We start from the raw sequence: 24,165 nt of genomic DNA, 5'->3' as shown, positions 1-24,165 counted from the left end.
AATCATTTTGATTCTCTAGTAGCCTTAGGCTCCTTGGTTATCTTAATTGTGCACTTAATTATCTATTTATAGTTTTCAATAAAATTCAATCTCTATATCTCTTCTAAACTATTAAAGGGATGCATAGATAGATACATTAGAATTTTTTTGAATTGGTAGTTGATTCAAGTCAGGCAGACAAGATAAAGCTGTGACAAAGTTTCAGAGGTGACAGAGAGCAGAGAAGAGGATATATGAGCTCTGAGTGAGTAAATGCAAGACCAGATTATATTTATATTTCAGAATATCAAGTTCTGAGTTATGGTCTCTCTGAATTCAAGACAAATCTAGCTTGATGAGCCTGAATGGATCATCCATCAATCATTATGTCCAATTCAACAACCTTAAGAAGGCTCATTTGTGTGAAATCACTGTTCAGGCAGTAACAGCTACCTACATAGCCCTCACCTCAAACCCTTCTGCACCCTATCTCTGTCTTGCAAGCTAAACTTCGCTAGCATCCAAATGGAGGTAATGGCCATGAGCTGTGAAACCTCAGTCTTTATTGCCGTCCAATATCATGCTGAATAGAGACAATTTGCAGCTTGTTCATGCTGCCCTGTCGCATGAGACAGAGCCCTCAGCCCTCCTCTTTAACTATGCCATAAATCTTTCTTTACCAGAGCAGCAGCAGCAGCAGAACAGGGCTTGGCAGCTCCAGAAGAGCTAGGACTTGTCCTGGAGTTCTTTGTCAGATGATTCCACACTTTATTTTACTTTTTGTCTGAAACAAGCTACAATAATGTAGTCACTATATGTACCACAGATTAGATGAGCACAGTTGTTTCTGTAGAACAAAGATAAGACCAACGGCTTGGACGTCTGATTCTTTTTGTTAGCCTGTGCCATAACTTTAAGACTACACACACAAAACAAGTCAGATGATGACACTTAAGAAAGCCACATCAAACTAATAAACAACACTTGCAAGTACGAGTTTCACATACCATTTCATGGGACAAAGGTCTACACCAGCTGGTATCACTTCCTCCCACACCACAAACCATTGGAGAACTGGCTACTAGTTTGGAATATAAACCATTACTAATTGGAAGGAAAATGCTTAGGATAAGAGATTCTTTTGCTAAATCAGAATGAATCATACTGTGATTTTTATCTGTGTCCTGAGGGTTATTTAGCTTTGTCGCATTTTTGTATCCTTTTTGTAGATTCACAATATCCAGTTTAACATGAGGTAGTGTTTCAAAAGTTGGGTGTAAGCTACTTTAGATTTTTGTTGCTTTCCTTCCAAAATGATTTACTGTGGATGATTATTATGGCTATTTGTAGTTTACAACAATTTGCAATAATTTTTACTATGAAAGCCTGCCTGAACATTATGAAGGTTTATGATCTATTCAAACTCGAAATAGGAAATAAATGACATGACAAGAATTCAAGAAATTTTGAGCTTAATGAACTCCTGACAGTAATTTCTCTGTTCTCAGATATGATGAGTGCATTAAACCTCACATTTTGAAGCAAAAATCCAAAAGACTATATTTTGCTTGAGTTAACACAACTTGCAGTGCTGAGATGGGTAGCAGAACAATGAATCCAAGAAGAGCAGCAGAACTTGCAACTCGAGATTTACAATGATCGATGGCACTAAAAACTCGTATAGATCACAACAAAGCATGGCAAGATGGCATTAGGATTGAAGACAAAGAGCTGATCTAAATTCGAATACGTTACTGCCGGTCCAGCCATCGAATCAAATTCCTCCACGGCATCTTGGTTCTTCTTCACTCTTCCTGCGATTACCCTGCAAACCAGCATCGCCCTCTTCTCATGATCCGACGAGATACGAGCCATGTCATGCGCCCTCCCGCTCGTAGCCATCGTTTGAATCCTCCCTTGCTCCTCAACTTTGAACCCGTCTCTTATGATGCTGCACACGTTGCAGTGTTTGATCGATTGGCACAGATTGGTGGATCCATTGATGCCGAGGGAGCATGCAAAAGTGGCACAGTGGAACCTCAGGAGCTCATTCCCATCAGCAACACACCTTGGATGTTTTTTCGTGAGCTTGTTGGCTTTAGCCTTTATGGAGTCTCTGTAGTCCTCAAACCTTGCTATGGCCTTCTGGGTGTTGTGGACCTTCAGTATCCTCTCTATCTTGCAAACCGGGGTTTGATTCTTGAGCCAGCTTGACTGGAAAATGATCTCAATTATGTTTCTGCTTGTGTCTTCAGGTCCCAATTCAGATACTATTTATTGCAGGGAAAGGCAAATACAGGATCAGATTTTGTAGTGAACGTTCCAAAATTCTTTATAATCATAGTTAATTTAGATAATTGAAACTCAAATTTGAATTCCATTCCAACAATTTCACCTGAAACTTAGAATGCCACCTTTGTAAGAAGGACTATATAGGCTTGCTTGTTCATCACAATGAGTTTAATAATACCACCACCATAGGCCAGAGATGACATTGGAAGATATTGAAATTGCAATATGAATGCTTGAATTATCTACTCTTTTTATTATTATTATTATTATTATTATTTTGGTTAAAATAATTAGGGAAATGAAATGAATTGTGTGACAAAAATTGGTCTCAAAGAGAAAAAGAAGCTAAGAACATATTTACCTGCATGTCTAATTGCCCGGTGGAGCTCCAAAGACTCGGGCCTCAGAAAGATCTCCCCACAGCCAGGAGAAGTGCAGGTGATAGCCCTCATGGAAGGATCCCCAGAAGGTCCGTTGATGGGATCGACCGACACATGACACTCGTAGCAGCCAGAAAACCTCCTCAGGTGCATTCCTCTAAAAGATCCTCCGAGAGAGGAAGAAGACGAAGAAATGGCAGAGGCATTGATGGAGGCAGAAGAATAAGAAGCAAAGGATGTGGAGATGTCTCCTCCACCGATATCCTTACAAGGAGATCTCAAGGATCTACTGCAAGCATTGCATGTGCTCGCCGCAGGCAGCTTCTTACCAACCTCAGTTGTGGCCATCTCCGGCCTTACGAGACTGGAGTTCTCCCTCATTCTACCCGAGGACTCGGAGCATCCATTCTTCTTGCTCTTCTTCTTCCCTCGTACATCGTTCTTACCTTTACATGAAAGCAAGCTTCTCAGGACTATCCAAGAAGGTAAGTTGCTTGTCCTGAGGGTTCTACTGGCATCACCTGTTTCGGCCATTGCAGTTTCCTCTCTCTCTCTCTATTTGGTATCTGCTCTTACTACTTCTTCTTGGTATTTAGAGGGCATATACTTTTTTGTGTGATGTGGTGCACACTTCTTTTGGGATGGTGCTTGCAGCGACAACACCAGTGTATGTAGTGAAGGTACTGGCAAAAGGAATACTAGAATGTGACAACTGAGACCAGGTGGACCTCCAAGGAGACTACTACTACTGGTGGTAGGAGGAAACGATGGTCATCGGCCGGCCATGAGTGGTAATACTACTCGGTTATATCTGCAATTAACTTTGGCAGCAACGAAAGATGCCCAAACCGAAACTAGAGTTTCTGAAGGCCACTCGAAAGATCCCTTTGTGTGAGCCTTTTAGGCAGTGTGTTACTACTGTTCATGGATCGGTCGAACGAGCTCGATCACACCTCAAATCTTGCCTCTGCAAAAAGCAAAAGGAGGCGCCCTCAGTAACAAAAACAAGAACGGCTAGTAAGTTTGAATAGAGGGGGCAAAAAAAAAAAAAAAAAATGGCAAGACACAGCTGCCGCTTTCGACTGACTTGTGGAATTCTCTTATTACAGATAAAATTAGCTCGCCATTGAAAGTTGCTGACAGTCTTAGCTATTGCTTACTTCTTCCTTGGGAAGAAAGACTGGCTGAGGTATATGATGTCCAGAGTTTGAACAGCTCCAGTCTTGAGATGTAACTCTACTGAGAACACCAAAATATGGTTGCAAAGTTGCCAACGGTTACTGTTACTTGTCGTGGAGCCTACACACCGCAGCTGCCTCTTTGGCATGGCTCCATCGACGTTATGATGCTGTCACCGGAAGGACACTACACTCTCTGAGTCGGCTTCAAGAAGACTGATCCCATCTAGCGTACGAAGCCATGCGATCATAATGGCGAGGGAAATGTAGAGGATAAGTGGCATTAACAACATGGGGATGTCTGCCAAATTCGTCGGTCGCGGAGAGCCGCTCACCGCTTTGTCAAGAAACGGTCGTTGGTGAAGAGCACAAACGCCCTCATTAATTCGTGAAAGACACTTGAAAATGTCAGCATCTGCAAGAACGAGGTGGAAAATCGATGCAAGAACAAGACATGATTGATGTATCATTCTTCTCAAATCGATTTCGTTTGGGAGCTGCTGATACCAATTTGACAGAGACACATGAACAGATAACCCCACCCTAAACCAACATGGTCGGAACTAACTTTTATTTTCAGAAAATAACATGGAGAAGCTTAGCTTAGCCCCTATTTACAATTCATGATCCTTTGTTATTTATAATCTCTTAAAAATTTAATAAAAATATTATTTTACTATTTAGAATCCCATATTATCAATTTTACCTTTTTTTTTTTTCTTTGATAATCCCTTATTTCATCTTACTATTTGCCAAGTTGTCACCGTGCCGCCAACACTCAAAGTATGGTATAGAAAGTGAAAGAAAAAAAAGGAAGAAGAAGATATTTTACGTTTATTTGTAAAGGGATAGTTTAGAAATATAAAAAAAAACTTTTAAAATGAGATTATAAATGGTAAAATAGGATTATAAATAAATAGTAATCGCCTAACATTAAATATTATTACTTTAAAAATTAACAGGCGATTTTTCTGAAAAAAAATCTAATTTTTTTTTTATAGAATGATTGATTGTTACTTATTAAATATCTATAGGATTCGTTATAACTTAGTATGAAACAACCTAAACTACTTAAAAGCGATCGATGTCTATCTAATATTAAGGAATTCTCTCCCTCCCTTTTTTATTCAACTTGTATCAACTTTCCACGGAAAAACATATTATACTTTTTAAAAATTAATTTTATCAAAGATTTTCAAAAAGATTGATTTTTTATTAAAAAAATAATAAATGATGAATGCGGAAAACTTATTCTTATCGTCATAAGTTTGATACAATAAATGGAAGGGACAGAAGCTCACATTTCTAATAACTCTATTACCTCTTAAGAAAAAAAAAAAAGATGAAATCAGAAGAATAAGACAGAGAATTGTAATAACACCGTAAGAGAATTGAATAGTGTTTTTTTTTTCTGCATTATTCTTAATATGCAAAATGTGTTTTTCATTAATTCAGACATCGAACATAACTTCTACAATTTTATAATTCAATGGTTTATTTAAAATAAAAAAAATTAAATAGATAAGTCGATTTATTAGTTAAGATCATAAGGAGAAGCGAATCTAAATGTAAATGAATAATCGATAGGTAATTCATCAGCTTCATTACACAATATTAGTTCTTGGATTCCATGGAAGATTACAATGTTTGAAATGGGTAAATAAACTTTAATTAGCTCATAAAACAAGAAGAAGTCTGTGGATTTGGTCCAAAAGCTGGTTTTGTGGTGGCAAATGAGAGAAGTAGATGACCTAAGTCTTGATCCTCCTCTTATCAAGAACTAGTTTCTCCTTTAGTTTAGCATAAGATGGGTTAAATTTATATCGTATGAATTAATTGTTGACTGACTTAAAAATAGACGGTCGACCCTTATTATCAAATTAAGATTTTGTTAACTCATAATAATTAATTTATTTATTGTTGTATTTTCTTTTTATTAGTATCAGAATTGATTGTGAATCCCATTAAAATATATAAATTTATTAAAATCTATCGTGTTTTACCAAACTTTTTAGATGAATTTCAAAATATAGATAGATGCATTGTCCCTCTTTAGAATCAATTTCTTATGACTTACTCCAGTGTTATTTATAATAAAACTAGTATTAATAAAGAAATTCTGATGCTTAGGTTAGGTTCGTAAAAGTTTAAAATAAAAGTAACTGTACATGGAAAACTCTTTTCTTATTTTTTTTTAGTGAATGGATAAAGGATTATTTCATAATTAAAATTATTTTGATATATATTATTCTCCACTTGGTTTGGATCGAATGAATCATTATAAAATATGTTAAAATAGTAAGTAAAATAAATAAACTCTTTTTTTTTTTTATCTTATTACCCACCGTAAGTTTATTCTACTAACATTAGATTTTTTTTTATTCCTTGGGTGGTGGTGGGACCTACCTACTAAGACATTCTTCACAAACTTAGTTTCCTTAATATGGTTTTGGAAGGTTCAAATTAGAAATATGATAAAAAATACAAGAAAATAAGTACATAAAGAACAAAATAAAAATAATACGAACGAATTCACCAAGAAATTTAAAAAGGGTGGAAAATTACTTTACAATACAATGAAAATAAACAATAATTACTTAGCACTTGCGAGAGACACATAAAATTAAAAAGTAAACTATCAAGCAATAAGGAGGATTACTATTACTATAAATAAAACGATGAAATAGTACTAGGCTTACTTCACCCAACTTTACGTTCCTTAATTGAGGAGCCTTTCTCCCTTAGTGTTCCCTAAGCCTCGATTCAGCATCCATTTACCTCTCGAGATTTTATCGGCACGAGTTCTTCAGAGAGACTGCTCTGCCGAGCTCAGTCCGATCCATCACGACCGAGCACCGCACATCGTCGTGGAACTTGGACTTGACCACCTTTCCCAGCACGTAAGCTTTTGACCTCACCGTGAAGCTCAGGGTCATGTTCACCGGGCCCGTGCCGCTGACACCCGGCCCTCCGCCGTAGAGCGCCACCTGCTTCCCCATCACCACCACGTTGAGCACCCTCTGGCTCTGCTTTGACTGGTGGAAATGGCTCATCTACAAAAAGGAAACGATCCGATGAGGTGAACCAAGGAGAGCACCATCGGGACAACTGATACGGTCAAGTGATGGCGATTACGTTTCCGCTGGCCACGGTGATTCCGTAGTAGTTGAGACTTAATGGTGTCGACGTCACGTCGACGGCAAAGAAGCTCCCGGTGTTACGGTACGTGAACTCGACGGTCGAGTTCAGAGTGGCCATGCCGGTCGGCACGTTCGACGCATCGACGCCGGCATGGACGAAGAAGCTCTCGAATGTGATGCTCTACGGCGAACGACGAGTTAGAGAGCCATCGCGAATCGAGAGAAGAAGCATGACGAGGAGGATGAAGTGATCACCTTCATGGTGATGCGAGGCTTCTGTGTGCGGCTGGCGCCCCACAGAACCAGAGCAAAGAACGAGAGAAGGACGAAGAAAGCGAGGACGAATCTGAGGACGTGGCACCGATAAGGGACGCCCTCGTTTTCTTCCACGCCGCGGAGCAAGCGTTCCTCCTCGATCATCGCGGCCTGGTTCCGTTCCTTGTCGCCTTCGCTGCTGCGGCGGCGGCGGTCGCCACTTCGGGTCCCAACAGCGGGCGACATGTTCCAGGAGTCGGGCATCAGCAACCCGGAGAACCAGTTGGAGGACGAGGACGACGACTGCCTGGAGTGGGAGTGTCGGTCGGAGCGTGACCGGGTGATGACGACGGGGTTGGCGTGTAACGTCTCCATGTCCACGCTGCCGTCGAGCGACGGGCGACGCGTGTGCCTCAACGGTTGGCTGCGCGGCGACGATGAACCAATGCTCGTCTGCCCGGAGTCGGTCCTGGCGTGCATCTTTGGTCGCTACGACGACAAGAACTGGCGGGAGAAGCTTCCGCGTGCTGATCCTCTGATCTCGCGCAAGCAAGAAGATGAATGAAGGATGTAATATCATCGGACATGCTCTGCCAACCCCTCCCGTTAGGTAAGGGGGTGAGACCATACATAATGTCGCACCTTTTCGCGTTGCAAAGAAGACATTGAACCTAATCAGAACCGATACGCTTCCCAGGATTATGATTCTACGGTTGCAATTAATTTACCAAATGTAATACAAATCTCTATATTCACAATATCTCCATCTAAACTTCGATTATCAATTATTATTATTATTAATATTATTATTATTATTATAAAAATCATGAAATGACTGAGTCATATATTTATTGAATCCAAACAATTAATCCAAAACGAATAAACCCTCAATTATTATTATTATTATTATTATTATCATGAAATGACTGGAGTAATTAATTTATTGAATCCAAACAATTAATCCAAATGGATGATCATTTACCTAAAATGACATTTTGAAATCGATGCAAATAACCGCATTATGGCCCAAATCCCAAATGGTCACAAGATTAATCCAGAAAGGGTTAGATATACCCACAAACAATCCAATCGGTGTTGCCAAAAGGTAAATTATAGAATAGCAAGTTCATTGCAACACATGCAAATATTTGCCAAAGCAACATGAAGCAATGTTGCCAAAATAGGGTAATATAATAATATACCTGCCACAACTCGAGAATAATTTTCCAAATAGAAGATTAGAGGAGATTAACAGGCCGCCATTTAGGCTATGGTTTGGAAAATTGTCAAGAAAAAACGGCTAAAAAAAAAGCTCCAAATAGAAGCACTGCTAGAGTACAACAAGAGACGAGGTAAACCAGAAATGCTTCATCTACTCCATTGATGAAGTTGGACCTGCTCCATAACCACCACCACCACGGCCAAAACCAGGCCTCCCTCCAGAACCCTGCAATTTTCCAAGACATAGGAACAATTGGATAAAAAGGCACGATATGCTCAAGCTTGATTCATAAAACAAAAAGATAAAAAAAGTCAAAAACAAACAGCATAAGTGGTACCAATTGTTCACAAACTGCACGTTTTGGAAATCATAGATATATTTGATAAAGCCCAGTAGATAAATAAGACAAACTCATGCCAGCCTCCCTCTCGATGCAAATGCAACAATTCAAACATCAAACATGACAGCAATCAAATTTAACACCGTGCTAACAAGGTAGGAAGGCAGGCTGCAGATCAAATCTTCCTCTCTAATCTGAACTTGACTCGACATATCTCTGCTTGATGCTACTCACACAGACTCAGATTTAACACCACCAACCCTGGTTGAGCCCCTAGATACCATTCCCAACACTCACAACCAAGCATGCCTTGTCCTAATATCAGGCTATGCTTTCTGGCTTACTTGCAAACTAGTCGATCTGTTGTCGAGCCACAAGTATATGACGTGAATGCCTCAATGGATCAAAATTATAGCCAACCAGTCTAAATAAAATGCACCTCCTCATTCTCCTTATTCATTCATATACAGCCAATGGAGGAGTCGACATCAGGTGAGACATATTGTCATTTTCAGCTAAACATTACAATTCTGGATTCCAAATTACAAAAAAGTAGGTTCGAGTGCCACCATAATGTGTGCTAGAGCTAATCCAACTCAAATTGGGTGGGGAATGCATCAATCAAGATTGAGCAAGAAATGAAAAAGCCGTAAGGCATAGGTTGGAGATGAGATGCAACAATTAGCAAGAATGATTATTGTGCATCTCCTACAATCTATATAATGGGTGAGGAATAAGTCTCGTGAAAATTTTGATGTTGCTGAATCAAGATATGAAACAGACCACAGAACAGAAACAACCAATGTATAGAGTTTTAATTCCAGCTTGTCATCTCGATGTTGAAACTGGCGTACTTCTAGTTTTATCTTTGCAAAATACAATTCTTCAACAAAGATCATACAGTCATTAATAATAAGTTTCAGCAACACAAAATCTAAAAAATAGAAATTGAACAAGAAATTCAGAACAAAAACAAACATGTTGACCTCTTAAAGTTTACAGATACATGATATTAGTTTAATAGCAAGCAAGATTCTACTAGACACCAACCTAAGAAGTAGCACTAGAAAGAGCATCATAATCTATTGAAATGGAAAGTCACAATCACTGCAACATTCTACTAGAAAACATATCAAACCTCACATTTATCAAACAGTGCTCTAGATACAAAGGAGATCAGCAAAAGCAAAAGCCATCAGAGATAAGATTTGTATCGACCTAGACACTGTAAGCATCTCAGATGACCGTCGTGAGATGTTAAAATCCATTCTCATCATCTAGCTTCAACAATTAACAAGACATACAGAAAAATTGCAAACATGAGCATCATGACAAAGAGAAACCAAAATAAAATGTTGCTAGCAAGGTACAAAGTATGGTCCACAACGTATACAGCAAGAAATGAAATAAGCCATCAGCAATAGGATTTGCATCAACCTAGACACTGTTAAAAGCATCTCAGATGACCGTCGTGAGATGTAAAATCCATTATCATCATCTGGCCCCATACATCAACACAACACCAACAAAAACATTTGCATGACAAAGGAAAACATAAAAAAAAGATATTGCAAATCATGTAAACTAAGTCATAATGTGGTCCCCTTTTTTTAAAAATCACGGAGAAGGCATATTCCAAATGACAAAGCTCAAGTTTAAAATTCAATGTATCAGAACTTTAAAATGCATGTTCAGCTAGATAAATACAATCATCAGTTGAGAAGACTAGCAAGCCCAACTTATCTAATTAAGGATACGATATTTATTATACACATATAATTGTGTTGGTAATCTTTTCTTAGCACAAAGCATTGCAGAAAAGAATCAATCACCTCATTAGGTAGTACATCTATGTACATAAACACGTTCAACAAATCATTAAAACGAGAATATAACATCAGCAAACATATGACAAACCAAAACGTTGCTTACCCTGAATGATGGCTGAAACTCAGGAGGTGCGCCACCCTTGTCACCGCCCAAATCACCTGGAGGACCACCACGGGGTCCTCCACGGTACCCATCCCTATCTCCAAACCTTGGCCGATCACCTTCAAAGCGAGGCGGGCCCCTAACCACAGTTCACAGTATTCCAAGATCAAATCTCCGGTTCAATAAACCAAAGAAATAGGTTCTAGTCCCTTCCCTTAGGAGTCTATAAGAACAAAAGGTTGTACCTTGGGCGGTCACCAGGAGGGCCGGAGCCAAAGGGTCGGGGCGGCGGCCTAGATGACTTCTTCAGAGTAGCGGGGACGATCTCGGACGGGAGGTTGAGGTAGGTGCGAAGGTACTCGATGCCATCGTTGGTGAGGTACCAGTAGTAATGCTGCCACGCAAAGGTCTCTCTCACGTACTCCCTCGACTTGAAGCTCTGCATGAGCTTTATCACCTGCAAGTTCGGCACATCAATCTCCTGGTGCTTCGCGAGGTTGTAATCCTTCTTCGCGTACAGCACCCCCTCTGAGCCAGAAGAACCCAATCAAGAATCAATTCAAAACCAACAAAAATCATAAATTTGACGACAATCACAAGGATTAGGGACAAACGCAACCTTGGAAGAGGTACTTGCAGATCTCATGGCGGTTCTTCTTTGGGATGATCTGAGAGAAGGGAAATGGATTAGACAGAGAATGGCGAACATAATGAGAGATATCGAAGCCAGAAGGTTAGTTGTGTTCGCTTACCATGCTGTTGGGGGAGAGGAGGGAGGACGAGATCCGCCGTCGAGGAGATCGAGCGCGGCAGAAGGTACAGCAAACCCTAATGAAATGACCGAGCTCATATATAGAGGATTGCACGGCATCGGACCGTTGATACCCCTAAATCATGCGGCTCAGATTGACCGGGCTGGACTAGATTTGATTTCCCTATTTGACGAAGAAATTGTTTGGATACGGCCACGTATGAGGTTAACTTCCTTTTTCCTATTCGATTCCCTATCGCTGCGGCGCGGACCCAGGCTGATCTTAACCTACATCGTTCACGAACTTTAAAGCAACTCGAACGGTGATTGGCAACATACACGATTATTAAAGCAACTCGTAGGCACAACTTCGATTTTGCGGTAGGCCGGCCCTTCGGCTCGGGAGGCGAACACGACAGAGACCAACGAAACCCCAGTAAAGAGAAAGAGGGGCGAGAGGATACGGACAGAGAGAGAGAGATGGGGGCGAAGCTTCGGTACGCGATGGTGTGCTCCTCGAACCAGAACCGGAGCATGGAGGCGCACGCGCTGTTGAAGCGGCATGGGTTCGACGTGTCGTCCTACGGGACGGGGGCGCACGTCAAGCTCCCCGGCCCGTCGCTGCGGGAGCCCAACGTATACGACTTCGGCACCCCCTACAAGTCCATGCACGACGAACTCCGCCGCAAAGATCCCGACTTGTACGATGATGCCTCCCTCTTCTCCCTCATTGGTAAAGCCCTGTTCTTGAACATTGGTGTCGGATGCAGGTATAAGCGCAATGGGATACTGCCGATGCTCAAGCGGAACCTCGGCGTCAAGAACGCGCCGCAGCGGTGGCAGGACAATGCCGCAGATGGCTGTTTCGACGTCGTCGTCACTTTCGAGGAGAAGGTCTTTAATATTGTCATTGAAGGTCGGTCTTTCCTTTTCTTTGGTACATATTTGTATGGCCGTCTGCGTTGTGCCTTTAAATCTGGGGCCACAGAGCCGCATTTTCTGATTTGGGGGATTTCAAGCTTTGATAGTCTGTTTGTTTGTGTCATTCTTAAATGGCGACCTTTTTGGTTCATAACGATGCAAGTGCAATCGCTTTGATAAGGATGACCTTTTTTATTTCTCATGACTTCAATGAGCAAATGGAAGTCATGAGCAAATGGACTTCAAAGAGTAATCAGGTTTCTTTGATCGTCATGTTTTTTGGCCCGAATAACACACGTAGGAAATGTTTGGCATGCAACACGCTGAAGTGGTTTTTGAATCTTTTGGACAGACCTTAGTAATCGGAAACAAGTGTTGATAAGAAGTGTACTGCTCATCAACTTGGAGGTTAAAGATAATCACGAAGAAGCTGCCACCGGTGGCAAGCTCACTTTGGAATTATGTCAAGAGGTATGTATTTTATGCTAAGATTTATGTTTGTGATAATCTATATGTGCTTAAGATGGTCGTATCAATGACATCTGGACATTGCCCTCTGTCTTATGTTGAGTGTCTTAATCTCGTAGTTGAATTAGTTCAGGTGCTGTACCGTAACAGATACTATGCATGTCTCACTTTGCCCATTGAAATTATGCAATATTCTCGCTTAGATTCTTCAGAATTTTGCTCTTGTCTTTCTTATCCAAATAAAAAATAATAAAAAGAAGAGGTGCATCCTTAACCTTGTGCCTATGCAAGGACAAATGATGTATATACTAATTTCTTAAGGACTCTTATTTAATTTGGTAGATCTTCGGAACTACTTCTTTCTGATGTCACAGAGTTATGATGTTTTCTCATTTCACACTTTTATCAGTCACTATATCACCTTTTCAGAAAATTCTGGCTAAGTTTCCTTTGAGCCCTTTTGCCTTTCATGTTGGTCCCAAACAAGCTTCTAATTTTCATGTATAGCTATATATGTTTGATATGCATGTAACTACAATCAAGGATTCAATTTTCAGATGTTCTGACCCATGTTGAGTGAAAATTGTTCATCCTGTGGGGTTCCTGTCTGTTAATTATGAGGCTGTTTCAGTGAGATACAACTTCTTGATAGGTTCAGAGTATTTTCAGTTATTTCTGGTTTGTTTTGTCATGTTTTGTTCCATTTGGCATTCTTTAAAGACTGTTTCATTCATTTTAATTGAATCAGCATTTTAGTTGACTGAACTAGAACTTAAAAGTTAAGAAGTACCATTACCCGTTGTTTAACTTAAGAATCATTTTGGAATTTGCAGCAAACAGGTTTAGAGCTTTGAGGTGTCATTTGTTAGATCATGGGCACAACAGTCTGCTCTTTATTGAAGTTCTCTTTCTCTTTTTCTTTGTTATTTCCACTATTGCGGCACATTAACTGTATCGACAGGTTCCATGCCAAGATGTAATTTCTGCATTGAACAAAATTCCCTCATACTTCAAGAACTTAAAACCATAAATTCAATGCAAAACAATCTTTTGAGTAGTGTCCACACAAATATTTAATTATCAAATCACATTTGCCTTGATAAAGTGACTTGTCTTGACTGATGTGCGCCTTATGTAGTTTAATACTTCTAATCAGATCAGGGTTCCCATGACTTCTCTTTTCTTTGAATACCCATGTGGTTTAATATTCAAGGAACTAATCTTACCTAACCTTCAACAGATTTGTCCACTTGACAGATCTGCATTTACCTACGCACTTGAATAGAAGGCGGGTGGTTCTTAACTTTGCAATGCCTTCAATTGAGTGTGGGTGCTGGGGATCAAGGTTGATCAATAAGAACTGGCCAACACTCAACACACCACCAAGCCAATTCTTAACAATTTGTTTACCTCAAAAGGAAAAGGGAAGCAAAGAACATTGATGGCTATCACCTATAGCAATTCGACTAGGGGAAGGAGAAGGAGAATACGAAGGAGAAAAGACAAAAAAAAAAACCTATGAACTGCAATGTTGACTATAAATTGGGAAGGAACCACTTTCAACGCTTGTGGCCACCACCATGTGAAACAAAAAGGAAATGACAATGAGAGAGGGGATAGGAGTGATGAGAACAGCTCCTAGCCTCATGAAGGGATAGGAATGCTATGACATAAAACATGACAGGAAAAGGGAAATGCTACATTTGAGCAATTTCACTGTAGAGTTCTTTTTATTTGATATTGCATTAGCTAATATTTCAGAGCAATGTTTCAATTTTCGTTTTGAAGCTCATATCGGTCAGGCCGTCTGATACTTAATGGTAGGCTTCAATTTTCAGTCTGAGACCCATATAGGTCCCTGGCTAATTGATATGGGTTTGGTACATACCAGCATATTAGCACATGGTATGCCAACGGACAAATCTACACGGTCCAAATAGAAAGAGGGAGAGAAGAGTGGAGGAGGACGCTTGAAATCTAGTTTTTCAAATCTAAAAGAAAACTAAGTAACACTCTGTTGCAAAAGAAGACTTGAAAATAAACCTGTTGTTGATAGTTGTGGCTGTTCAGAACTCCAAATTAAAGAAAAAAATATAAAAAATAACTTTGTTTTGAATTGGACATGGCAAAATCACTTTGTCTAGTTGCTGGTCTGATCCAGTTGTCGGTCCTTGGTCGATAAATTCCAATTTGTACATATTGGTTCGGCTGATTTTCTTTCATACTTCATAGTGATGGAGATCATTGAGGCCACATGGGGGTCATTGCTATTTTTGAAATTGTAGATAAGTTTTTGGTTTTTGTATGGCATACATATAAAGGTTATTTACTATAATAATATTTTTGTATGATATCCTTTTATCTTTTTTATTTTAGTTCTTTTTTTAAGTTGATCTTATGGAATGAAAGTGAAAATGTCTTTTCACGTGTATTTTATTAGTTTCTGACATTCACTTTCTGATTTTTTGTATTTTTTACTGTTTTTGTGATTTTCACTATGTTTGGATTTTACATTATTTTCTCACCAATTACAATCTCATTTAGGTGTTCTTCGTATCTCACCATTCTTGGTCATATCACCCTTTGCAAATCCCTATCTTGATTCCATGAAGCTTGGGATATAGATGGATAAAGGAGTTGAGAAGTAGGGTATATAAGATGGGGAGATGTGTGCAAAGGAGTTGAGAAGCTAACAGTAACTTCTTCGAATGTTTAATATTGCACAGACATGTTTAAGGAGACTTGTAAAGGAGTTGAGAAGCTACCAGTCACTTTAGTGTTCCTCGAGCAACTTGGATATTAAGGAGACATGTTTAATTGGTCAATTCATTATCTTTGTTATCTTTTGTTTTTCAAGAATGAAATTGGACTAGTACTTCATGCTAGGAGAGTCTTTAGATGTTAAGGTTCTTGGAGAAAGGAGGTGGCTCAATAGGGATAGTGAAAATGAATCTCTCGATAAATCATGTTGAGATTTGGCTTGTTATTTTAACTAGTAGACTGATTTGGTCTTGAATAAAGAAAAAACAGGCAGGATATCATTTGAACAAAAATGAAATCTTTTCTTGTGTGTGTGTGTGTGTGTGGAGTGGCATCTATCAAACCACATTTTATTTGCTCTCTTTTCACAGAATGTCATACATGGACAAAATAACAAATTCTAGAGAGCGACAACAAATCAATGTATTTGTTAAAAATAAATACTTCAGTTAAGAAGAAGAGAAACAAATGTTCTAAAGAAATGTAGTGTGAAACTTGACTTCATCATGTTATTTGCAGAAGAATTCTTTTGGTCTGAAACAAGGAAAAGATAAATTATACACTTTAATTTCCCTTTCTGTCACTGAGTATAACCAAGTTGATCAATTGCAAACTAAGCTCTCATAAGTCATCAGAGAATTCAGATGTGGAGAAAGACCATTTTGAACAATAATATGCCTGAAGATAAGGCAAAACATATACATAATCAATCCTTTAACAATGTCCTCATATTTTGTTATTTCATGATGTTATGTGAAAACTGCCTTACCGTGCATGTAAATTTGCCTATCGCAAGTTATTTCAATGAAAAATGTCATGTTTGTATTAGACATCCTGTTCTTTAATTTTCTCTTAATATGATATCTCATTCGTCATTTACAACAGTGTCTATACAGTAAATCACTGTCAGATTAAATTTTTTAGTATATGTTAATCTATCTTTTTTGGTAAAATCTCTAGTTCTTTGACAATATTTCATGTCTGGCATAATGGCCACTGAGATTACAGAGTAAATATAAATAATTTCCAAGCCTAGTTAGCTACTTGATCTTTTGCTTATATCAGTGGGAAAATACTGGTGGATGGTTACTATTATCCTCTACATAGTAAAGTGCGCCTACTATTAAAAATTATGTGAAATCTAATTTTCATTGTTTGTGAATATGAAATGGACATCTGCAATACCATTTAGCTAATAAGAGGTATATCATGGTGTAGATCGAATCAGCAGACTGCTGGGAGGATGCAATTGATGATATTGTTGCTGCATTTGAGAGACAACATAAGCGAAAACTTCTCTACACGATCTCTTTCTATTAGATTTAAAGCGGACATCTCATTCTATTATATTAGATCCAAAGTGAATCTATTTTACTTGGTGTTCTTAGTCATCCTATGAGAAAAGTGAAACCCTACGTCGTGTCTAAATAGTGTTGGTTTTCTGATGGTAGAAGATTCAGAACATAACCCCTTGCTCTGGTAGAGTTCTGGTGGGCAGAGGAATCAGGTTGGTTTGATGAGGTGAGTTCTAATTTGTACTTTGTTTCTCAAACAAAAATAATATATTGTTCTTCTGGGGTTGACCCCAAGTATTCATGACATGTTAAATGTTTGATCCACACCTGACAAGGCCAAGTGTTTCTCAAGTCAGACCAGTGCAATTGCCTGTTATCCAGTCTAAATGAGTCAGGTTGACAGGTTCTGGTCTGTGTCAATTACCATATGTTCCTTACAGTTTATCTGTTTGTCATCCATCATTAAAATTTCACCATGTTGTTAAGCATTTGTGTCCAAAGTTAATGGATTTGTTTTTGCTCCTCCATTCTATATATGACTAATAAATTAAGATTTTTGATTAGATGATGATGTATCAGATGTGCCTTTAGTTAGAGGTCAGGGATTTGAAATCTTATTTAAATTCTATTCAAATTATTAGTGTGTCATGATTTTTATATCTAAAACATTAGTCTAGTTATGATGTATCAAATCTACTTAGGATTAGGATGAGGGTTTGATACCAGTAGGCATTGAGCTGCAATTATTGGAGCATAAGATAGTTAGTTGATTGGACTTATGAATTGGTTTGTTGGAGTATTGAATTGTGTATTTACATAGAACTGTGTGTATTGTATATACACAGATTTATATGATTTATATGATGGATTTTGGTTTGAGGTTCAATTTTTTTAGGGTTTGATTTGATTCAATTTCAAGTGACAATTAGTAAATAAATTAAAAAAATAAATAGTTGCAAATAAGGCCTTAGATGTGTAGCCATCATTGTTTCATTGTATGAGAATTAATCGACATTTAATTGGTATCGTATCTTAGGCAAAGCACGATCGCGGAGAGACTCTTATATTGTGATCCTCGAGGGAGTTAACCAAGCCTTCCTTAGTAAAGCGATATATAAAAATAAAAACTAATCAAAATTAATTGAGAAAGATGAGGAAATTAATCTTGTCGATGTTATAGGGTTATTACCGACAACTGAAACTAGATTGAATCCGAGCGATCCACTAAATGATGCTTTCATTTGTATTATCTCTTGTATGAGCATGATTATAGAGTTACTCAGACTAAATATTCTTTGAGAAACAAAATTTATTCAAATAATTAAGAAAATAAAAAAAGAGGAAATGAATTTAAAATCAAAACCCTTTGTATTATCTCTTGCCCCAACGGATTTGGCCGCAACTGTATGAACAAAAATTAGATTAGACTTAAGCTTAACATCGATATTTTCGATCAGGTTTTTATCCGGTATTATCATTTGACAAAGTCTCTTTCGATAAATCGGGTAATGAAATCGAAGAGAAAATGAGTTTCATCAATGTATTGGGATTGATTCGTGAATCAAATCCCTGAAAGAATGTACATCATGTTAGCCCATCGAGGAGGTCTCAATGCAACATCGCATCCAGTGATGAAAGAAAGCATTCAGTCCGTTTTCTGAAGCTAGTCGGTCTCCATTATGAGATCCTTGTGATATCAGCCAGTCCTTTTCTGAAGGTTAGTCTGTCTCCATTCTGAGATCTTTGTGATCGCATTCTTACTCGACCGTCAGCCAGAAGAAGGTTTGCATTCCACCGGTGCTCTGCATCTTTTGCCACTAAGTGGCGAAAAGGAATGATGATCTCATGGCTTCTTTTCCCGGTGGTCCTTTGCATCGCAAGCACATCATCGATGCATTTGGGCGAGATCTCATACGGTCATAGGAATAGCTACAGCAGTTCAGGTTTGTGTTTACGTGGTTAATTGATACATTAACCTGTAAATATATTTTTTTTCTCTAAATGTGAAACGGAGATTTGATCTCAGTATGTTATTGTTAATCAAAATCTTTATGAGCCATGCTAAATGACACCCTCAAAAATTTATGATCTCATGTTATATTATCACCAAACTAACTAATTTTCTGAATTTGTACTTACTAGAACTAAATCGAGAAGTGATCTCGTTGAGATTTGGGTCATCGAGTCATTGGTCAAGCGAGTGGGTCAATTGATCGAATCACATGTTTAATATATATATATATATATATATATAATAAAAATATAAAATTAATGTAAAAAATATATTGTTGTTAATAGTAAAAGTTTATGAGTTAGATTAGACGATACCTTGAAAATTTATCAAATAAGGTCTTAAATTTTTAATATTTAGTAAATATATTGTTAGGATTTTTTTATGAGCTTTTGAATCTGTTTATATCAGTTGTTTATTGAGTTTGTTTAGTTTAGTTAGAATCAAGTAGAGGTTTATTTAATATTTATTTATTATTAAGAGTCCAATCGGTGGATTCTATGTGGAACTCTATAAATAGTGATGTAACCATTTCTTTAAATCAATCAATCAATAAATGAAATATTATTCCAATTTGTTATGACAAACCCTAGGAGGTGGATCCTCTCGAAGCGATCAAGGAGACCGATCCCCTCGAAGTGATCATCCTCTTTTCTTTCATTTCTTTCATTTCTTTTACGATAAAATCTTAGGATTCTATCGTATATCTATTATATCATCACTAGATCAATTTTTAAAATTTATATTCATAGAATGAGTGAGGCTTTGAATCCTCGACTTGTAATAAAATTTATCAGATAATGTTTCGAACCTTAACCTTTATCAAGCGAGTCTAATAAAATTTGATGGTATTTTTAATGATAAGACAATCATCTTAAAAAAGTTTTGTCAACACTTTCTCTAAAGCCATATGTTTATTATCCCAATGTTAATAGCTTCGATTCCACGAAGAAATGTTATTTCAGCACTTGGTGTTGAATTTTGTTATTTTTATTTTTATTTTTGTTTGAACATCATAATAATCTTAATTAATTATCAGTGCACAAAAAATAAAAATTTAGATTATCATTCGAAGGACAAGAGGATGAGTTGGTCTTTGATGAGAATAATCCATTTTGTGGTCCATAAATGATGCTTTCTTGAATCCATGGACCCTCCTCCGTGTACGTACAATCATGTGATATGAACTTAATTTTATGCTTTGCATCCAATGTATATATATATATATATATATATATATATATATATATATATATATATATATATGTAACAAAATATTGAGATAATATCTTGATTTAGTTCTGTATCGAAAAATGAATGAATGATCAAAATTAAGTGTAAGAAATATTGAATTAGTGGTTAGTCAAGTCAACAAAATGATATCCACCAAGTATGAATGTAATTAGATTTATAATCATAATAAATTATAATTATATAAAATGATAAGAAAGATTGCTTTAATGAAAACATAAAAGGAAGAGAGATATTTTTCTCACTATTCCAACCGCCGGTCCATTTGTTTATTGGATAGTTAAATGTACCTTTCTTTCCATTATGTCGGGGAGGTTAAATGAACGAACGACGTGTTCATTCGGGCGACATCTAAAAAACCGAACTATCAACTACTTTTCACCCACTCACAAAAGAAAGAAAAAGAAAAAAAATAAATAATATTATATTTATATATCCATCTCTAAAGTCAGTCTATTTATTTCTCGAAATCTGAATTCGGCAGGCAGGAATTGTGAATAGTTAATGCTCTTAATATGTGAAAAGCCTAAAAAATGTTGTGGATAAGCCGAAATGGCCCCCACACATGATTTTGTGGATAAGCTCACGAATTGACGTCCAAATCGCTTTATGTTCTTCGTTGCAATGCTTTGGTTGGAGGGATGTGAGAAGTCACCACATAGACAAACCATCCATTCATTCATGACATTACAATCTAATTGGTTTCTTCATTATTATTATTTTTTTTTCTTCCTTTTTTGTGATTTATTATTATATAAATCAATCGATTTATATGACTTAATCTTTTCTAGCTAGTAGAAAAAAACTAAGCATATATTTCATGAAGAGGTAAACAAGCAGCAAGTATCATTTCATGATTATAAGCATCTTTACTAACATCAAAATGGGCTCCATAGATTTATAAACTTTAACATTCATAGATAATAAATCTTTTTCATTAATTATTAAAAAAAATAACAATAATAATAATAATAATAATAATAATAATAATCGATCTTAGGTAATTAAGATCTATCCCCGTGTAAGATAAAGGACGGTTGAGATTGGTGATGATGAGGAAGGACGGTCAAGATGGGAACCGACGAATCCGAGCATCAACCCGAGCATATTCCCCGGACATCGCCTTGCCGACAATGCCCGTTTGTCCATTTCCTGTGGGGCCCGCTCACAACATCCCGCGCTTTTGTGGGTCGAATTAATAATTCGCGCTCGGATTAGACATCGATGGATTTGGTCGTAGTTTCGTGACCGAAACCAGCCGACGTGTCTTCATTCGTGCCTCGAGTGACATCGTGCGCGTCGCGTCCCTCTCCGGGCCACGTGGAATACTGGCCCCTGCCTTCGGTCCAAAGAAAGAAACCGACACCATCACGTGGTGGGGCCCGTCCACGTCCTATTGGTCTCACCCTTCCGTTAGTCTCGGCGACGTGATACTTCGAGACGCTCCACGTTCGTGACGGTCCTTTTAGACCCATATCACGGGCCGTCCGATTAGAAGTCTATCAGAATCTAACGGTTCAGATCGGATTGATGGGGGTGACTCGAGCATCCATCTCCAAGTGTGATTTCCCAACCACCGGAAGATCAGGGACGTCCACTCGGTCGACTCGGACGCACAGCCCCCTTCAGTTTCGCACCGCTATATGTACCCCGCCCTCCTCCGTCCATCTCAAGCGCACAGCCACCGGTCGCAAACCACTGTTTCAGTCTTTCCTGCAAAAGATGGCCGAGGAGAAGCACCACCACCACCTCTTCCACCACCACAAGGAGGAGAAGCCCGCGGAGGAGGTGATCTACTCCGAGACAGCCTACTCCGGCGGCGATGACTACGCCTCCGGCTACACCGAGACTGTCGTCGCCGAGTCGGCTTCCGATGAGTACGAGAAGTACAAGAAGGAAGAGAAGCATCACAAGCACAAGGAGCACCTCGGCGAGATGGGCGCTGTCGCCGCCGGTGCCTTTGCTCTGGTAATTCGTCTTGATCATAGGTTTCGGTTCTGCTAATGATCACCTACAAACAATTTAAGTTGACATTAGAACACATGGCGATGCAACAGTACGAGAAGCACGAGGCGAAGAAGGACCCCGATCACGCCCACAAGCACAAGATCGAGGAGGAGATCGCTGCAGCGGTGGCGGTTGGCAGCGGAGGCTATGCCTTCCACGAGCACCATGAGAAGAAGGATGCCAAGAACGAGGCGGAGGAAGCGAGCGGAAAGAAGCATCACCACCACCTCTTTTAGGGGCTGCCCTCTTTGATCGGCTTCCATGTTCTGCACCAAATAAGTTCGGGCTGGCTTGTCATGATGGCCTTGGCTGCTACAATAATTGGGTGCATGTGTTATGTGAAATAGATTTGTATTGAGTGTGGGATGCTTGGTACTTTTTTGTTTTTTTCTTTTATCCTTGTATCAAAAACCCTTAAAAATAAGAAAAAAGGCTACTTAGAAATGTTCTTTCTAAGATCTTATAATGAACATCTTTTCCTTTTTTTTGTTTTTCACTTAAATAACAAAATATAAAATTTAATCTCCACTTAATTTTCATGTTTGAAGAAGTTTTGCTGAGTAAATGCAGTTTCAGCTCTCATTGACTTTGAGAAACAAAAGCTGACAAGTGCCTGTCCCAAATCTTATCACCAGTCACACTGAAGAATGCAGGTTTCATGGAGAAAATAAATAAAAGCAGGATTGATTATGACTCATCACTCTCAAAAGTTTCTTTCTTTCTCCTACATTAATTATTATCCCAGTCTGTGTCGGGACTGAAAGTTTTTGGATCAGTGGGATCTCCTATATTGAAGTATCTTCTAGATGAATTTTATTTATTTTGAATGAGATTATACGGATTTTTGATCCTATTGTAATCTTATCAAAAATCAATCACCTCATTCAAAATAAATCTAATTCGATCTTAATTTTTCTTTTTTCTTTTTTCTTTTTTCTTTTTTTTATCAAAATTCATTCTATAAAATGGATTCTTATAATTCAAAACCATGAAAATGAGGGACTGATGATTATTCTTACAGTCCATGAAAAAAGAAAGTAAAGTGTCATCCAAAACAAAACCCGAAAACAGTGCCTCGCAAGTGTGGATCTCTTATCGGGTTCGGCCCGTTAACCTGTTAGGATCCCGACTCGACTCGACTCGAAGCTGAACTAGACTTAGAGCTTCTATTGGAGATTCTACTGATCGACTTTGGTATCCAGTAAAAAGCTTCCCTTCTTTCCGATCACTACCAACAACACCCTACTAAACTCTACTTTCTGTTCCTTTTTACTTCCCGCAACTAATCATGTCCTGCTTGTATACTGTTGACTTGCTCAGAGCTCCATCTTGATCTCATTCTTTACCTTCGGATTTTCTCATTGACAAAACCTGGGAATAGGAAATACTATTTGCTTCGAATAATAATGAATTTCTATGAAATGAAAGACTTTCACGGGCGTCCGATATCATTGAGAAATAGAACAAGTGTTCTCGAACGATTTCCTGCAATTCGCGTATGGAATGAGTCCAAAATCTCGAGCTATACGAATGGCTTTTTTTGTGTTTCTTTCGGTAGCTTTTTTTTGTTTCCACCAAAGGATAGCTGAATAGCCTTACTCTATAGTTACTATATGAAAATAATATCGAGTATGATATCAAGTGATTTGTTAGACATAATTAACGAGCACTAATCTCAATATGATGATAAGGCATCTCTTTCGTAGTTCGCCCCACATAAGGTTCATAAAGATAATAAGGACATGAACAATCGATGATGATGATGATGTTGACGACAGATAGATTGAGGAGTAACACTTTATACATCCATTCGTATTATCAAATTCAAATATTCACAATCTGTCAAAAGGATAGAAGAAATGAAAAGATAGTCGATAACTTTAAGTAGATGTGTCGATGCCTTATGATGTCGATATCATATTATAAAGGATCTTATGGCTAATAGATGTATAGTAATAGTTGGTATTTTTTTTTAGTTTGATC

At 38.2% G+C, this 24,165-nt stretch overlaps 6 protein-coding genes and 2 non-coding genes across 9 annotated transcripts; 2 read left to right on the top strand and 6 right to left on the bottom strand.

Annotated features, from left to right (window-relative positions):
- Nucleotides 1–1,591: 1,591 nt before the first annotated feature.
- Nucleotides 1,592–3,615, bottom strand: LOC103971297 (uncharacterized). The gene is made up of 2 exons (XM_009385290.3): nucleotides 2,633–3,615; nucleotides 1,592–2,249 (listed from the first exon to the last, which is right to left on the bottom strand). Exons 1-2 carry the CDS (start codon nucleotides 3,183–3,185, stop codon nucleotides 1,648–1,650), a joined length of 1,155 nt encoding a protein of 384 aa, XP_009383565.2. The 5' UTR covers nucleotides 3,186–3,615; the 3' UTR covers nucleotides 1,592–1,647.
- Nucleotides 3,616–6,513: 2,898 nt separating this feature from the next.
- On the bottom strand, nucleotides 6,514–7,129 carry LOC135627400 (uncharacterized). Its single transcript, XM_065133490.1, has 2 exons — nucleotides 6,965–7,129; nucleotides 6,514–6,882 (listed from the first exon to the last, which is right to left on the bottom strand). The coding sequence occupies exons 1-2, from the start codon at nucleotides 7,085–7,087 to the stop codon at nucleotides 6,619–6,621; spliced, it is 387 nt and encodes a 128-aa protein (XP_064989562.1). The 5' UTR covers nucleotides 7,088–7,129; the 3' UTR covers nucleotides 6,514–6,618.
- A 38-nt stretch (nucleotides 7,130–7,167) lies between these two features.
- On the bottom strand, nucleotides 7,168–7,704 carry LOC135627399 (uncharacterized). Its single transcript, XM_065133489.1, has one exon. The coding sequence runs from the start codon at nucleotides 7,702–7,704 to the stop codon at nucleotides 7,168–7,170; it is 537 nt and encodes a 178-aa protein (XP_064989561.1).
- Nucleotides 7,705–8,334: 630 nt separating this feature from the next.
- LOC135627994 (small ribosomal subunit protein eS10z) lies at nucleotides 8,335–11,582 on the bottom strand. The gene is made up of 5 exons (XM_065134504.1): nucleotides 11,471–11,582; nucleotides 11,338–11,386; nucleotides 10,964–11,246; nucleotides 10,719–10,857; nucleotides 8,335–8,671 (listed from the first exon to the last, which is right to left on the bottom strand). Exons 1-5 carry the CDS (start codon nucleotides 11,471–11,473, stop codon nucleotides 8,597–8,599), a joined length of 549 nt encoding a protein of 182 aa, XP_064990576.1. The 5' UTR covers nucleotides 11,474–11,582; the 3' UTR covers nucleotides 8,335–8,596.
- LOC135628036 (small nucleolar RNA Z161/Z228) lies at nucleotides 9,977–10,070 on the bottom strand. The gene has a single exon (XR_010492762.1). It is a non-coding gene; the product is annotated as a small nucleolar RNA Z161/Z228 (small nucleolar RNA).
- Nucleotides 10,196–10,291, bottom strand: LOC135628037 (small nucleolar RNA Z161/Z228). The gene has a single exon (XR_010492763.1). It is a non-coding gene; the product is annotated as a small nucleolar RNA Z161/Z228 (small nucleolar RNA).
- A 126-nt stretch (nucleotides 11,583–11,708) lies between the features above and the next one.
- On the top strand, nucleotides 11,709–17,237 carry LOC135627993 (uncharacterized). 2 transcript variants are annotated; one of them, XM_065134502.1, is made up of 4 exons: nucleotides 11,709–12,170; nucleotides 12,240–12,385; nucleotides 12,743–12,861; nucleotides 16,837–17,237. In XM_065134502.1, the coding sequence occupies exons 1-4, from the start codon at nucleotides 11,950–11,952 to the stop codon at nucleotides 16,936–16,938; spliced, it is 588 nt and encodes a 195-aa protein (XP_064990574.1). In that variant the 5' UTR covers nucleotides 11,709–11,949; the 3' UTR covers nucleotides 16,939–17,237. The 2 variants fall into 2 exon arrangements, with proteins under 2 accessions (XP_064990574.1, XP_064990575.1); XM_065134503.1 differs by lacking the exon at nucleotides 16,837–17,237 and adding an exon at nucleotides 13,692–16,799.
- A 4,453-nt stretch (nucleotides 17,238–21,690) lies between these two features.
- Nucleotides 21,691–22,652, top strand: LOC135627992 (abscisic stress-ripening protein 5-like). The gene is made up of 2 exons (XM_065134501.1): nucleotides 21,691–22,143; nucleotides 22,233–22,652. The coding sequence occupies exons 1-2, from the start codon at nucleotides 21,706–21,708 to the stop codon at nucleotides 22,416–22,418; spliced, it is 624 nt and encodes a 207-aa protein (XP_064990573.1). The 5' UTR covers nucleotides 21,691–21,705; the 3' UTR covers nucleotides 22,419–22,652.
- Nucleotides 22,653–24,165: the final 1,513 nt, after the last annotated feature.

Source organism: Musa acuminata, chromosome BXJ2-11, assembly GCF_036884655.1.
Source record: "Musa acuminata AAA Group cultivar baxijiao chromosome BXJ2-11, Cavendish_Baxijiao_AAA, whole genome shotgun sequence".
NCBI classification, from domain to species: domain Eukaryota; kingdom Viridiplantae; phylum Streptophyta; class Magnoliopsida; order Zingiberales; family Musaceae; genus Musa; species Musa acuminata.
This window is presented reverse-complemented; position numbering and strand designations above follow the sequence as displayed.